Source organism: Pipistrellus hanaki (genome assembly GCF_964339955.1).
Source record: "Pipistrellus hanaki genome assembly, chromosome: 14".
NCBI classification, from domain to species: Eukaryota; Metazoa; Chordata; class Mammalia; order Chiroptera; family Vespertilionidae; genus Pipistrellus; species Pipistrellus hanaki.
Window position 1 is genome coordinate 49,459,692 of NC_140516.1, and position 17,123 is coordinate 49,476,814.

Here is a 17,123-nt window from a genome sequence, read left to right on the forward strand (position 1 = left end):
TGAACGCTTTTTTATAAAACTGGTTGTCTGAAGGAGACTGGCAGCATTACTACTTAGTTACACTGCTAATTAACCTTCAACTATTTGTATAGCACATGAGAAATAACACTGCTCACATATACGAGAAAGCAGGTCAATGAAATGTGCTCTAATACTGAGGTGAACGTATAAAGAAAGCTCCTCCCCCCAAATGAAACAAATGAAAGATAAAACAAACTTTTAAGCCGTATTATAAACTACACTAGTCAAACTTGAGAAATCAGACTAAAATATGTTAAAAGACTGATAATACCTTGTGTAAGCAGGAGAAAAGGCTTTCTCATTTACAACTGGTTATGTCCCTTAATAGACCCTTTTCAGGAGCTACTAAAGCTTTAAACATGTAAAGTCTATGCCTAATTCTATGCTACAGAAAATCACAGAAGTATGCAAAGATAAGTGTAAAATGCTCACTGCAACATTTTTCTAATAGCAAAAAGCCGAGAAATACAGATTTATATCAATAGTCTGAATATTCAGTCATAGTACCCTTAGACAATGAAAAGCCTTGTAGGTATTAAACAAAATGAGGAACCTACATGACTAACAAGGGAAAATGTACAAAGATACTGTTAAAAAAAAAAAAAAAAAAGCAGTTGTAAATTATGTAAAATTCTTTTTTCATATCAAATAGAAGATTAATTTTGGACAGGGAATAGAATTTGGGGAGACCTTCACTTCCTATGTCATTCCTAAATTTTTCAGTTTTGCAATCAAAACAACCAAGGAAGGAATCCCAGTTCTTACATAAAACATCCATTTTTCATTCGTACCTGCTGCAGAAGACGGAGGATGGTGTTGTTTTGCAGCTGTGGGACATACTGCTGCAGCTCTGGTTCCTTCTCAGGCTGGTCCTTAACCCAATTTAGAACCTATAAAAATCCATTAAATTAAAAAAAGACTTCTACTTTCTATGTAACAGATACTAAAACATCTACAGAACTTTTTCAATTTCCTTAGACAAAAATATCAACACAACAAAAAATACAGAATGTGTAATGAAGCTGTGAATACTTGTCTGAAGGTGACTGACAGCAATGGCTAAGCCAGGCCATGCTGCTAATTTACCTCCACAGGTTTATTTAGCACATCAGAAATATCTTTTCTCTTGACATAAAGAAAAAAGACAATGAAATGTGCACTGACTTCAAACACAGGACAATACTTCTCTCTTAATAAATAGAAATATATCTGAAACTGCACTAGGACAAGCTATATGGTGATACAATCAAACATAAATGCAAAGGCTTACCTTTGTGACTCTCTCACAGAGTTTTAGGGGGTTAAATTCTACTTCCAACCAATTGTAAAGGTCTTTCACTTCCGAGACAACGTACTGTAGTACATTGAATCTGACCTACAGTAAATAAAACAAAAAGTTTAATTGTTTAAGAAAAATTGTGAACTGATTTAAAAAAATACAGAATTAGAAATCTGGAAAATGATTAAGAAGTAAAACACCAGTATTTAATCATGAACTGTAAAACCTGAACATACAATTTTATGTTCAAAGCATATATAATACTAGGAGCCCAGCAGGCGATTTGAAATCGCGGGGCACTGCCCATCCTCGAGTGGCTAGTCCAGCCCTGCCTTGTCCCCTGGCCCAGCAGTAGCCACAGCTCTGGAAGCAGTCGATCAGGCCCTCTGACTCCAGCTCTGGAAGCAGCCGCAGCCAATCAGACCCTCCCCCAGTGCAGGTGTGCAAAGACCCCTTCTGCCCTGCCCCCGACATGGCGCAGGCAACCTCTTCCTGTCTCGATGACCAGTTACTGTGTCCTGGTTAATTAACATATTTCTCTTTTTTTATGTGTGTGTGTGTGTGTGTGTCTATAATAATAAAAGCATAACACGTTAATTAGACCATTAGTCCTTCTGAACGACCTTCTGGACAAAGCAAGGGCTGCCAGGGAAGCCAAGGAAGCCCGGGTCCCGGGTGCCGGGTACCAGAGGGAAGCCAGTGCTGGTAGACAGGGGAAGGAAGGACTACTTTTGCACGAATTTCGTACATCAGGACTCTAGTGTATATATGCATGCTCAAATTTATACCAACCATATCGTTAATCAGACCAATTCGTGTTGGTGGGGCTTGAAGACCTAGCAGTGTTGCAAGGCGGCGTTGTTTTTCAACTATGATACCATCCATATCCAGAAGTCGAGCAATATCAGTACGCTCAGGGGTGATAGGGATGGAAAGAGTAGCCAAAAGCACTCTAGTAGACATTCTGCAGAAGAAAATTACAAAATCTGTTAAATGTGTAAATGTTACTTGACAAGCAGAAAGACATTACTCTTTAACCATCTAGCTAGTACGATATGCCAGTGACAGACTATGTATATTACTATGTGAGTGTGAACTATATTCATAAATATTTGTTAAAGCATAAAATTATTTATAAATAAGACCGTACTAAAATGAATACCTTAAGAATAAAAACTTCATCCACCCACTTACTCCTGTCAAATTTGTTCTAAGAATAGGTTTTAAATACTTATATTTATGGATAGAAAGCTTATACCTTAACACTGTCTTTTATATTCAATATTCCTAATATTCCATTTTTCTCAATTGCACCATTGGCAGAGTTGGACAAGATAGCTACTGAAGATCAAGAATACTACCCAAGCCCTAGCCAGTCTGATTCAATGGATAGAGCGTCAGCCTGTGGACCAAAAAGTCCCAAGGTTGATCCTGGTCAAGGGCACATACCTCTGTTGCAGGCTTCTTCCATGCCCAGGCCCTGATCAAAGCACATGCAGGAGGCAACCAATCGATGTGTTTCTCACACATTAATATTTTTCCCTCTCTTCCACTCCCTCTGAAAATCAATGAAAAAATATCCTCGGGTGAGGATTTATAAAAATATTAAGGAAAAATAATTTAAAAAAATAAAATAATACTATCCAAGCAGAGTATCTGGAGACACTTTTGGTTATCACAAACTGGAAGGACTGCTACTAGAAGCCAGTGAGTATAGACGAGGAATGATACTAACATCCTAAATGCATAGTCCCCACCACAAAGAATTATCCAAACCCAAATATCAATAGTGCAGAGGTTGAGAAACCCTCATCTAGAACATACTATCATGTTATTCAGTAATAGATATTTGTTTCATAACATCAGTTCTATCCAACTGTAATATTCTTACCTTTGCATCTCTTCTTGGGTAAGATTCTTTCTCATTTCTCTAGATAGATGGTAAAGACGATGGAGCGTAGATGCATGAAAAAGAGCATTTCCAGATTTCCAAAAGACAGTTGAGACTTTGTTATAGTAATTTGCCATCAACTGAGGTTTAGGTGGTTTTTTAGATAAAGAGAATAGTCCATGAATGTCTTCCACAGCTTTGAATGCTTCCTAAAATTAGGAGAATAAATTAGTCATTACATTCTAAACTAAACAAAAATCTAATTCAAATCTCATTATGAAACCTAAAGCACAAAACACAATAAAAGTGGCAAATAAAATGCTTTCATGTGTGGTTCTTTTTATTCATCTGTAACCTAGTATTTGATATATTTCTAAAAACTGCCATAATTGCAAAAATACAAAATTCTTAAAACTCTTTAAAGTAGAAAGAGCAGACTTTAAAAAAATCTAGAATACAAAAAACACACAATAGAAGTTATTGAGTTATAAGATTATATATGAATATTGTCCTCTTTACAATTATCCATGTTTTCTATAATGAACACATTTTCTTGTGTTCTACATAACTTTTTTTTTTAATAACTTATTTTATTGATTATGGTCTCACATAATTGTCCTTTCTACGTAACTTTTTCCTCCTTAATTCATCAGGTAGTTATTTTAAGGATGTCCTTACAGAAAAAGGAAGTTATCCCATTTTTCACCTGGCTAAAAAAATTACTGATTTCTCTTCAATTTCAATTAGATTTTGGGGAATTAAATATATTAAAGTTTCAACTTATGACTACAAAATCATGTGAAAATGTCTTTGTGGAATTCTTAGTATGAAAAGGCCAAGTAGAGAATGATTCCCAACATGGCTGGGATTTCCAACATAGCATTGATTACCCATCATGTATGCTAAGTTTAAGCAACACCAAGAAACCTAGGAGAAAATCCAGTGCATCACTTCTTTTTTCACAGTAAAAGACAAATTTTGTTTTTTAATTTCCAACCTGACACCACCAATACTTTTACAAAATACAGTAACATTCTCCTCTGGACTTATTTCATCATGCAGTAAAAAGTTCACACATTAGGTAGCACTGGGAAGAACTATTTTATATGGAAAGAAACTGGGTCCAAAAGAAATTACACGAATTGGCCCAGACTTCATAGCTGGCACCTAGAACCAAAATATTGTAATATTTCCTGTCCAGAACTCTCCCTACTGCATCAGACAAGCTTTAATTCCTCACTTATAAAAAACTAGCCAACAGCCGAAACCGGTTTGGCTCAGTGGATAGAGCGTCGGCCTGTGGACTGAAGAGTCCCAGGTTCGATTCCAGTCAAGGGCATGTACCTTGGTTGCGGGCACATCCCCAGTGAGGGGTGTGTAGGAGGCAGCTGATCAATGTTTCTCTCATCAATGTTTCTAACTAACTCTGTCCCTCTCCCTTTTTCTGTAAAAAAAAAAAAAAATCAATGAAAATAAAAAAATAAAAACTAGCCAACAGGTATCAAGATAAAGAAAATTAGGAAAGGGGAAAATATAGGCTGTTACCTGCCACAACTCCATGCTGATAGCACTGTCCAACTGAACAAGCCTGGTCTCCAAATGCATAGACTGGCTCTCTGGATTGTTAAGGTTGATTGCTGTACTTTGATTGTGGTGGCGTTGAATCTGAGACAAGTGCATTCTCAAATTGTCACACAGCTTACGGAATTCAGCCTTCCGGGTGTACTGGAGGCAGAATTTGAAAGCTATAAACATAAAAGTAAAATATATTAGGTACTTTCCACAATCAACTTAGGTATTGAATAAGTTTTATTTCATGTATTAAGATCAGCTATTTAAATAAGATTTACCAAACTAATCATATCTTTAGAAGTGGTTAGAGTTATAATTCACTTCATGTGCCCCAACCACCTTTTGGATATAGTCATTAGCATGTCCTAAGACTAAATTATGTTTCTGACTTTACCAATGGGAAATTATTCAAATTGGGGTCTAAGAAAGACTCACCTTTCAAACACTTATTTCAAATCCTAAAACAGAAAAAAAAAAATTCTAGCCTGAAATACAGACGACCCTTGTACAATGCAGGTCTGAGCTGTGCAGGTTCACTTACACCCAGGTTTTTTTCAATAAGTACTAAAAATTTATTTTTTTCTTCCTTAAAATTTTCTGAACATTTTCCCCCATCTGGCTTACTTTAGTATAAGGATATAGTATGTGATACTTATATAAAACATGAGCTAATTGGTTATGTTATTAAGACTTCTAATAGTGGACTATTACATTTTAAGTCAAAAGTTCTATACAGATTTTCAACTGCATGGAGGGCCGACACCCCTAATCCCCATGCTGTTCAAAATGTGCAGTGAACTTTATTACCTAACTTGCACAGTCAGGTAGCTTTTGTACTAATGAAAACTGAACCCATTGGGGACTTGTGGTAAGCTAATTTTAACTGTGTACATAGATGTGCATGTGAACTACTTGCTGTCATTAAAGCATTAATATTGCGCCCAGCTGGTGTGGTTCAGTAGTTGAGTGTTGTCCTATGAATCAGGAGGTCGCAGTTCCATTTCCAGTCAAGGCACATGCCCGGGTTGCAGGCTCGATCCCCAGTCGGGGGTGTGCAGGAAGAAGCCAATCAATGATGTTTCTCTCATCCATGCTTCTATCTATCCCTCTCCCTTCCTCTCTCTAATAATAAAAAGAAATAATATCAATAAAAAAGTTTATATTTTTCAATTACCTAGAAAACTCCAAAATGACTTTAAAAGGTGTTTCATTCATCAATGAAATACATTTCATATAAAATTACTTCAAATAGTAAAACAAATTTCTTAAAAAGTCATTTATTTACTATTCAAATTAATGCAAATATTTCAATAGGGATAAAAACTATGTAAAATAAGTACTACGAAAAAAGAAGTACTTCGAAAAACATTAACAGTTAATCTGTTGCAAAATCTATTCGTTAAGATTTTTTTAAATTATACTGATTTCTAGAGAGAGGGGGAGGAAGAGAAACATTGTTGTGAGAGCAATACATGAATTGGCTGCCTCCTATATGCCACCCATCAGGATTGAACTTAACAACCTGGGCATGTGTGCCCTGATCAGGAATCAAACCAGCAACCTTTCAATGCCCAGGACAAGGGCCTGAGCTGCAAATTATATTCGTAAGTCAACTTATCAAATCAGTTCTTGTTTTACCTTGTTGGGCAATATCATGGTAGAGACGCTCTACTCTAGAATTGTTTCGAAGAAGGTCCAAACACTGTCTGTATGATTCCCACAGGAATTTAACCCATGGAGTTAAAAGTAACCTGTCAGTACGATCCTGAGTGTCTTCGCCACTTACAGCACTTAGGAGAACACTACAAAAACATAAAATATATTGAAAACATTTTTAGACACGGTTTTCTACTTTGCCATGATGAAAACACCAAAACCGATAATCATTATAAAATAGTACATAATCTTCCTACAACTTTGGACAAACTATAAAGCTTAGTGTCCAAGTATTTGAATTCCCAATCCGTAGCACAACCATTTATATTAATATATACCAATCTAAAGGTTGTACTTTTTCACTTTTAAGAACTTTGACTAACACATGATTCTTTTGGTTACCATACATTTGAAATGTCAAATATTAGCAATCTTTCTAATAAACACCTTCAAATCAGGATGGAGACCCATGTATAGTAAAACACAGAGAAGTTTATTAGCAGTTTAACCCACATACCTCTCAGGAGTTTGAATATTATCCAGATCTTCTATGTCTAAGACCATCTGCTGGGATTCTTCTTTAGCTGCTTCAGTTTTTTCCTCTGCCAATTTCAAATATGCCCTCACGACATCCTCTAGAGATTTGATGTTCACCTAACAAAAACAAAAAATAAATAAAACTTTCCCAACAAAACATATCTTGAAAGCAAATTTTATGGCATAGCATATATTTACTTTGAACGGTAAAGTCAAAATTACTAAATGCACTTATAAAAAAAATATTAAACCCAGCTCTGTACATACCTGTTGACAAATGTTCTTATACTGGTATAATCCTTCTTTAGCCAAATGGCTCTTTCGAAGATCCACACAAAGTTCCAAGTATTTCAACATGATTGGTTCGTGTATTTTCTGCCATGTTCTATGTTTCTTGCTTTTCATAACATCATAAAGAACATCCAAAGCAGGTTGCTTTTTGCCAACCTCAAGAAATTCTGGAAAGGTAATTCAACAGAATTAAAATCAGTGATATATATTACACAAAAGTCTAAATCTTGCTTTTTAAATTGGCTGTTTTACTTTCTGAACTCATTACCATCTCTTTTTAGGTCACATTTATTTTTGACATCTAAAAATAACTCGCTGGGATTTTCAATTGGGATATTGTATACATCGAGTTTGGTAGAACTGACAATTTAAAATTTAGTCTGCCAAAACATGAGCAAAGAGTATGTCTCCACTTATCCCAGTCTAAACATGAGGAAATATTAAGACAGATTCCCAATTGAGGGACATTCTATAAAATACCAGACCAGTACCCCTCAAAAATCATCAAGGTCATCAAAAAGGAAAGTCTAAGAAACTGTCTACAACCAAGTAGCCCTAAGGAGACAGGACAACTAAATGTGATGCATCCTGAAACACAAGAAGGACATCAGGGAAAGCTGAGGAAATCTGAATGGTTAATAATAGCGCATCAGTATTTGTTCATTAGTTGTGTCAAGTGACAAATGTACTATTATACTAATATAAGATATTAATAGGGGAAACTGTGCCTGGTATATATAGGACCTCTGTACTACCTTTGCAGTTTTTCTGAAAATCTAAAACTTAAGTTCTCCAATTTTTATTTTTTAAAACTGGGGATGGAGGGGGATGTTTTAGAATATAAAGCAAAGAAACACTCTTTTGAATTTACTGCCAATTAAAACTGAAGGCAATATTTGGCAATAGTTCAAAATCCAGTTCTAATCTCATGTTCTATGTATATTGTTCATTTTCAAATTCAGTCAAAAGCAAAGGTCCCTCTATCACATTATTTCTAACTAAAGTTGAAATTTATCTTTTTTTTATTTATCATTTTTTGCTTTCTTTCACACAAATAAACTGGGGGAGGGGTTAAGTCACCTGGTTATGTTCAACATAAACTCAATATGTAATTGCCAAATTTCACAGACAGTACCTTTTCATTGAACATTTGAACAACTTGGGAGCACTAAAACACTAGTTTTACACTATACAAAATATCTTAAAACACCACATCTTCATTTTTAAATCATTTAATTTCCTCCTTAAAAAAGAAATCTAGCCCTATTGGGTTTGGCTTAGTGGATAGAGCGTTGGCCTACATACTGAAGGGTCCCGGGTTCGATTCTGGTCAAGGACACATGCCTGGGTTACAGGCTCGATCCCAATAGGGGATGTGCACAATCATGGATGTGCCGATCAATCATTCCCTCTCATCATTGATGTTTCTATCTCTCTCTCCCTCTTCCTTTCCCTCTGAAATTAATAAAAAATATATATTAAAAATTATTTTTTTTAAATCTGCCCTGCCTATGTGGCCCAGTGTTTGCATATTGGTCCATGAACCAAGAGGTCACTGGTTCAATTCCCAGTCAGGGCACATGCCTGAGTTGTGGGCTTGATTCCCCAGTGGGGGGTGCGTATAGGAGGCAGCGATCATTACCGTTCCTCTCTCATTCATGTCTCTACATCTCTATCCCTCTCCCTTCTTTTCACTCAATAAAAACGTATTTAAAAAAAAAAAAAAAATGCTTTGCCTTGGCCAGATAGCTCAGTTGGTTTAAGTGTCATCCCAATATGCAAAGGCTTTGGATTCCATCCAGGTCAGGCAGCCAATGCATAAATAAGTGGAACAAATCGGTGTTTCTGTTACTCACTCCTTCCTTTCTCTCTAAAAATCAATAAATTTTTAAAAATATTTGACAAAGAATTAAGAATAAACTGACAATGTGTAGCATTATCTATCATGCAACTCTGTGCTAACCAAAGGATAGGCAAAAGGGCCCCTTATTTGGGGGTTTTACTAGAACTACAGGTTTAGTAATTCTCTAATATTTCTTCTTCCAATTATCACATCTTTCAGGAATGTTGACTGTGAACATTTTTTGCCCTGAGAAAGCTACAAACAATATTGCAACTCTCTAGTATAGAAAAAGCTTGCAACAGGACACTAGTAAATCACAACACAACATACTGAAATAAATACCTTTATATAATATCCTACTTCATCAAATATTCCTCGTATGTAAATAAATGCAAATCCCTCTTTAATACTTCAAGTTAATAAACTGAATATTAACATTTCCGTTAAGAGAGAAAGTCCTTTTTCAGTTGTCAATTTTATTACACCCTTCCCCCAAAATGCTACAAGACGTGTTATAGCTAGATACCTTGTTGGAATAATAAACCTTTCTTGTTTTAAGGGGTGGACCTATAGGATCTTATTCCTGGAGCATGCACATAAGGTTACTTTCTAAAATGCAACAGTAGAATTTAGGTCTTTTTCACAACTATTTAACAAAAACCATATCTACCAGCCAAAAATTGGGGAGAAAATGTTTTTAAATGTATCCTTTACATTGAAAATATTGTTAACAGCAGCACTAAAATGACCTATTCTATACAATTCCCAATCTTATACTGAAGATTTAAACCTTACATTACTGTATTAAGTACTGTCAATATCTTGTTAACATAAAATAGGGACAAAGAGAGCTAAAGTTGAGAGCTGGCCCCAGTATGGTGTGATGACAAAATACTAAACTGTCTAAAAATAGTTCACTTTCCCAATCTCTTGATTTTTAAATGAGTATGGTTTCTTTCTTTTTTAAAAAATATATTTTAATGATTTTTTTACAGAGAGGAGGGGAGATAGAGAGCTAGAAATGTCGATGAGAGAGAAACATCGACCAGCCGCCTCCTGCACACCCCCCACCAGGGATGTGCCCACAACCAATGCACATGCCCCTGACCGGAATCGAACCTGGGACCTTTCAGTCCACAGACCGACGCTCTACCATTGAGCCAAACCGGTTTCGGCAAGAGTATGGTTTCTTATTAACATTCTAAAAATAAGTCTTATTTAGGAATAGAATTAAAAGTATTTTTCACTCCTAGATAGCTAATTACAATTTGCTTCCAAATCCCATACCATTCTTTCAAAGCCAAAGCAAATGCATTAAAAAATAATTTTTATTGAACAAGCACTTCAACCATCAACAAATAGTAACAACAAAAACATGGATATAAAAAAAAAAAAAAAACACACACACAAAAAAAAACCACATGGATACCAGGCAAGGATGTTTTCAAAAGAAAAAACTAGAATGGGTACAGATTTCTCATGATAATCTATGATGTCTTTACCCTAACACATACAAGGAGGATTTAGATGTAGTTTCTCTGAATTATCTGATTTGGGGTGAGGGGTTAAGTCTGGAAAAACTGTCACACTAAAGGCTCTATTTTTATGTTTAAAGAATGTTCCTTTCTAGATTGATATTCCTGAAACAAAAATAAAATTCTGGAATTATAAACTGTTAGTGCATCCTGAGTTTACCTTCCAGCCACAATGAGTGACACTGTATGTCTATCTATAAAGAAAAAGTTTAGGTGAACCTCTCAATCTTACTAATTTCTTCAGCAGACCAACTAGATAAGCTATATTGTTACACAATTTGTGGGTTTAATAACAACTATTTTTATATTCCCCATGTAGTTTAATTAAAAAGCTTTTACAGGGTCAGAAGCAGCTAATTTGGCACTACTAACAATATAATCTGGAAAAAGGGTTTTTCCCAAGTGATACCAGGTTATGAATTTTTTGCCTGTAGCTGCTGGGCCAAGCTCTCATATTCCTGAATAATTACTGCAATTGTGTCCAAAAGCATTGCTCTGATATACAGACTCAGGGTGACCTGAAGGATTATTCTACTTAAATTTATTCACATTTTATTAATGGATTTGCTCTAAATGTGTTTGAGGTCACAAATGTTAGATAAAACATTTAGATAAAATGAGGTTATTCCCATTGAAAGGTGCTTTTTATCATTATCCTATTTAGTTTTTTAAGCAGTGCCATTCACCATCTACATTCTGCTCACCTTGACACTGAAGAGATCTCTTACAAGATCAAAGGTACAAAAATTAATACGTGAATGGCAAAGCCTTTCATCTCTACCACAGAAACACCCATCTTACAGCTTAAAAGGGCCGAAGCAAGGAGCCTACAGTTTTTTTTTGCAAAACTACAGAAACAAAATTCACTCCCGGCCAGCAGTATCCTTCTCATCTTGCCGACTTTAATTTTAGATGCTTTGCCCAACTTCCCCTTCATGAATCAAATCAATTTCAACTTAGAAAATGTGAAAAAAAAAGTTTTTAAGATGTTACACATTATGTATCCTTATTAAGTTTAAAAAGTTACTGAAATATTAAGTTCATAGGAAGGTTCAGAAGGGAGGAGTGATGAAGGAAATAAAGCCTGAACACAGCAAATGAGTAACTTTCAGGCCACGGAGATTACAGTGCTTCAGCCTCTCAGAAAGGGGGAAGGAAGCCTTAGGTAAAAGCATTCAAATGACTGTGAGACAGACCTACAATGGCAAACCCAGTAGAGTTTTACCCAAGTCATTTAACATCATGGTAAATTTTGAAACTTTAAAAACATATGTCCTAACTTTGCTACAGGTCATCTTTATTTTGTAATTAATTTCTATAAACTTAAAGCAGCTCCCCTGTTCTAACCACGAGATAGCTGGTTAGAATGGGTAGTTGATCAGATCTTTAGATGTAGCTTTTTTTAAAAACAATTACTCTGCCCACAGAATGTAGAATTAACCTATTCCAGACTGTCAACTCTTCTCGAAATGGTTACTTTCAGTTAAAACGATAAGCAAGTGACAAAACACATCTCTAGCCCTGCCAGATCAATTTCATGCAATGACTGACCTGACCTTTCCCAAAAGAGGAATTTTCAAACCAGCTAACAACATAAGCCCCACAGACGTTAACACTGTAACAGGCCAGGTATACCCATCAGCAACATGGATGAGACCCAAAACTGGTGTGGGGGGAGGAGGAAGGGTGCAGACAGGGGCTTTAAGAAAACCCTAAAAAAGTTTTTTTTTTTTTAAACTTAATTCAAGACCCGAGACAGGCATGATACACGTGTCACCCCATAACGCCAAGGTGGATGAGTGCCCGCTGAATACATCGGGGCACGCACGGGTTCTCCCCGAGAAGGCCGCGGGCCCCGGCCCGGCGCACACACGGGGACAGAAGTCGCCGCGGCTCCTGGGGCGCCCGGGGGCCTCGGCCTCAGCCCCTGGCGCAGCCTCCCGTCGCGGAGTGACCTTGGGCAGCCCATTCCTTCCCTCTAGGCCTCAGTTTCGTTATCTTGGGAGAGAACGTGCAGTCAGTCCCTCTGTGACTACTAACAACTCCGGCCCAACTTCCTGTGATTCCGAACGGGCTTTGGGGCAGCCAATAATCAATGCCGGAAAAGGAAAAAAAACACACTGAAAACCGGTTCTGTGGGTCAGAGCGCCCGAAGCCAAGGCCCGGGGTGGCCGGAGGAGAGTCAGCTGGACCCTGACCCAGCCGGGCACCGCGCGGGGTTCGGGGGGCGGAGGGCCCGGGGGCAGGGCCGGGGGTGGGACGGCCCGGCCCGGCCGCGGCCCCGGCGGGAGGTGGAGCCGAGGCTCTCGCGTGCATTGTCCCCGGGAGGGAGCCATGTTTCCTCCTCCCCGGCACTCCCAGATGGCGGCCCGGGGCGCCGGGGGCCTAGGCAGGCGAGCAGACCCGGGGCCTGGGGAGCGGCGGCGGGGGAAGGCGGGGTGGGGGAGCCAGCTCCGGCCCGGGGGGCTCCGTCTCCGGGGCGGCGGCCCCCCGAGACTCCCCAGAGGGCGACGACGGGGGGACGGAAGGGCCCCAGGGCGACGGTTCCCGGCTCCGCGCCTCCCACTCCCCGGTCAGTTGGGACGAGAAGGGAAACCATGCCGCCAACTACGGTCTGGGACGGCGGCGGGCAGGCCGCCATCGACCCCCTTCACCCCCCCGTCTCCGGCCGCCGTCAGGCAGCGGAACAGGGAGCAGCCAGGCGCGGGCCCCTCGACCTCTGAGGCCTCGGCCGCCCCAGCGCGGAGCGCCCCGACCCCCTTACTCACCGTTGGCGCGTTTGAGGGCATTCTCCGGCCTCTGGAAGTAGGCCGGCATCTTGGCGGCAGGCTCAGCTCACCCAGCGTCAGGGAACTCCTCAGTGGCCCGGGCCGAAGGGGAAGCAGCGCGAGGTCCCACGCGCCTCACCAGCAGTCGCCCGCGCCCAGACAGCCAGCCAGCGATGGAAAGGAGGGGCCCACGTGACCTCCGCGCGGCGGCGGCGCCGCGGCCCAGGCCCCGGATGTAAGGGGGCGGGCCTCCGCGTGCGCACCACCCGTCTCCCGCGCGCAGGCGCGCTGGCCTGACGCGCGGCGGCTGACGTGGCGGCGGCGGCGGCGCGGGCGCCGTCCGCGCTCTCAGAGGCCCCCTCGGAACGCGGAGGTTTCACGCGAGGGGAGCACGTCTCGGGCCCCGCGCCGCTCAGGCGACAGTCGGGCTGGGAGCGGTGAGGTTTGGGTCAGAGTGTCCGCCTCGCTAGAAGGCTGGCGTCCGCACAGATTTATTTTTACGGTGGTTTGTGCGGAGTGGTGCGGAGTGAGAATCAGTCGGGTCCATCAGCCCAGGAAAGGCCCGCCTTGGCTGAGGGAAAAGGCGGAATGAATGGATCGGTGTAACGGAAATGCCCCGAGCAGGTATCTTCAGGTCGGCGCTGCTCACCCCGGAAAAAGGTGGGGGCCAGTCCCATCCCGGCCTAGCATGGGGAGGAGCGATGCAGCAGATAACTACAGAAGCAAGCTCATTCATTGCATATGTAGGTGAAATAGAAATGATAGTGAGTCCCAGCCGGTTTGGCTCAGTGGATAGGGCGTTGGCCTGCGGACTTGAAGGGTCGCAGGTTCGATTCCAGTCAAGGGCACATGCCGGGTTGCAGGCCGGATCCCCAGTATGGGGCCTCCAATCAATGATTCTCATTGTGGATGTTTCTCTCCCTTCCTCTCGAAAAGGTATTTTAAAAAAAAAATAAAAACGTTGGTGACAGAGATTGCCTGAGTGAGGGGGAGAGGGGCGCTCCCAGACAAAGCTAGTGGGGAGCTGAGACCTTAAAGATGGGACAGACCAGGGACAGAATCCCGGCAGAGGGCAAAAGCGCTGCAGCAGAACAGACCTGCGTGTTCGCAAACACGTGGAGTGCTGTCGCCTTTACATACAGCACACATGGCAAACGTAAGACAAGCGTTAGTGACCAGACGATCAATGTATAACAGGCCTTTTGCTGCAGTCTTTATTGTTGATTAATAACCTTAATGTGCAAACATTATTTACACCTAGAGTTTGAAAGCCCCTGAAACAGAATGTAATTGCTCAAGCCCTTGGTCTGAAATTAAGATGACTTCAGAAGAAAAGTTCAGAAAGCAGCAGTGGAATAAATTATTGCAACTTGTATTACACGTTTTGTAATAATGGAGGGTATGTGTGAATTAATGAGTACTACATTAAAGAACGAGAAAACCACAGTATGTACACACAAAAAGAATTTCCCCTCATTTTTTCTGCCTCAGCAAAGGTGTGTGTGGGGGGTGGGTTTTTTTTCTATTTAACTGTAAACTTATCACTGTGAAAAAATTTTTGGGAAATGCATAGACAAAAAAAGATTATTTTTAAATTTAATTTCAGAGAGGTTTTCCTCCAAAATGTTTAAACCACTCCAAATGTCTGAGCTTACTCCCAAAAACATAAGAGCCAGACAGCGTTGAGCAACAAGTACTAAGAAGCTGTAGGAACTGTTTTATGGGGCAGGATCAAGAGACTCGTGTATGTATATAATAATTAAGGCAAAATTAAAGAGCTACACATAAGAGCAAATAAGCTTTTAAATACTGTAGATAAAAATCTAGTAGGCCACAGAGAGACGTAACAGAATAAAATGGGAGGAAACTTGGCCTAAGTAGCAGAAAAAGCTTTCTAACATTCTTATCTTTCCATTATCATATCTGAATGAAAACAGTAATAAAATTACCTCATTAATTAATACTCATTATTTGGCAGACCTAAAACAAGGAAAACACTAGAAAATTGGGAAGTAAATGAAATCCAATATCTCTGTTTCTTTACCTTTTCTCTTTCAAGTTAAAGCATGTGAAGCATTTAGTGATAACCAATGATCCTTTAAGTGCACTAAGTAAAGTTATTTAGGGTCTAATACTGTATTTGTGAATAAGTAAAGAGATAATGTCAATTTCCAGGATAAATTTACCTATTAAATTCAACCAGCAGGTATTCAGTACTAACTAACAGCCATAATATTACAATAGATGCTGGGAATAAAAAGATACAAGATGCCTACTTTCAAGGACTTGATTCACTGGTGCAGGTCATACAAGTTAGGATCTATTCTGGGCCAGGAGAAAAGCAACTTGCTGTTGATTAATGCTCACTTATCCTATATAATAAAAGGCTTATTGCAAATCAACCAAATGGCAGAATGGCTGGTTGCTATGATGTGCACTGACCACCAGGGGCAGATGCTAATGCAGGAGATGCCCCATGGTGTTCAGTGTACTCCCACGGGGCCGGGGTGGAGGGCACCACTCAGCCAGAAGCTGGGCTCGTGGCTGGCGAGCATAGTGGCAGTGGCAGGAGCCTCTCCCTCCTCTGCAGCAGTGTTAAGGATGGCCTGCTCCCAGTGGGGGGCGAGCCTAAGTCGGCAGTCAGACATCCCCAAGGGCTCCCAGACTGAGAGAGGGTGCAGGCCAGGATGAGGGACACCCCCACCCCCAAGTGCACAATTTTTGTGCACCGGGCCTCTAGTGAGAAAATAAGCAACCTGAATATGTTAGAAACCACTTTAGGAAATGGTAAGAGGAAGGGATCAGATTGATGAAGGATTTTTTTTGTTAATGAGGCTACTTTTATACTACATATGACTGGATTATTGCTCTTAATACGATATTTTGGGGGGTTTCTGACTTGAGGGGAAAAAATAAGATTTTCAAAAAAAAACACAAAAAACAGTTGTTAAGGGTGAAACAGAAGTACTACCTTAAACATATTTGCAACATAATATCTTACAGCTTTAAAACAAGCATATTTTATTTTTTTAATATATTTTATTGATTTTTTACAAGCATATTTTAGAGTTTACAGAATGCTTTTACATTCATCGTTTTGTTTATAAGAATGCTATAATGATGATATTTATACTGATGAACATAAATTTCAGAGAGGTAACCTAAGATTCACAGTTATACATTCATTCAACAAACCTTTATCAAGTGCATACCATGTGCCACACACAGGAAGTAAGCACCTGTAGGTACACAGCAGTGAACAGGGCAGATGTGGTTCCTGCCTGCTTAGACTTTGCTTTCTAGAGAGGGAAAGACTTGAAGCACTTGCCAGAAGCTTTATGAAGATGGAGACTCTAAGCCCCCGTTGTCTCTCCAAGCCCATGTCTCACCACACCCAAAGTCTTTCAGTGCTCTCTCTCCCACCTCTACTGGGAGGCATGCCATCACTTCACTTGGAACATTTTTCACCACCATCCAATTATTGCTCTAATGACAGCCACCTATTTATATTTAAGGTTAACCATCACTTCCTCCAGGATTCTTCCCTGGCCCCCAATTTAGTTTAGATGCCAAGGCAATGAGCACTAACAACATCCTGCCTGCACTGATCACACTTCAGTATAATTTCTTGCAGATTAGAGGGGAAGGACCATCTTTGTGTTGTTCACCATTGTGTCTCTAATGCCTCGCAGAGAATCAGGTAGACAGGATGCTCTGAAAAAATGCTAGC

General features: G+C 40.1%; 1 protein-coding gene across 1 annotated transcript in view; it reads right to left on the reverse strand.

Annotated features, from left to right (window-relative positions):
• The window catches only part of EIF3A (eukaryotic translation initiation factor 3 subunit A), a 32,672-nt gene extending 19,053 nt beyond the window's left edge, over nucleotides 1-13,619 (reverse strand). Inside the window, exons 1-9 of the mRNA XM_084904420.1 lie at nucleotides 13,394-13,619; nucleotides 7,224-7,414; nucleotides 6,937-7,073; nucleotides 6,402-6,565; nucleotides 4,737-4,936; nucleotides 3,192-3,400; nucleotides 2,093-2,264; nucleotides 1,292-1,396; nucleotides 813-911 (exon numbers count right to left, since the gene is read on the reverse strand). Of these exons, the coding sequence (XP_084760546.1) occupies nucleotides 813-911; nucleotides 1,292-1,396; nucleotides 2,093-2,264; nucleotides 3,192-3,400; nucleotides 4,737-4,936; nucleotides 6,402-6,565; nucleotides 6,937-7,073; nucleotides 7,224-7,414; nucleotides 13,394-13,442 (1,326 nt within the window). The 5' untranslated portion in view covers nucleotides 13,443-13,619. The remainder of the gene's footprint in view (nucleotides 1-812; nucleotides 912-1,291; nucleotides 1,397-2,092; nucleotides 2,265-3,191; nucleotides 3,401-4,736; nucleotides 4,937-6,401; nucleotides 6,566-6,936; nucleotides 7,074-7,223; nucleotides 7,415-13,393) is intronic.
• Nucleotides 13,620-17,123: the final 3,504 nt, after the last annotated feature.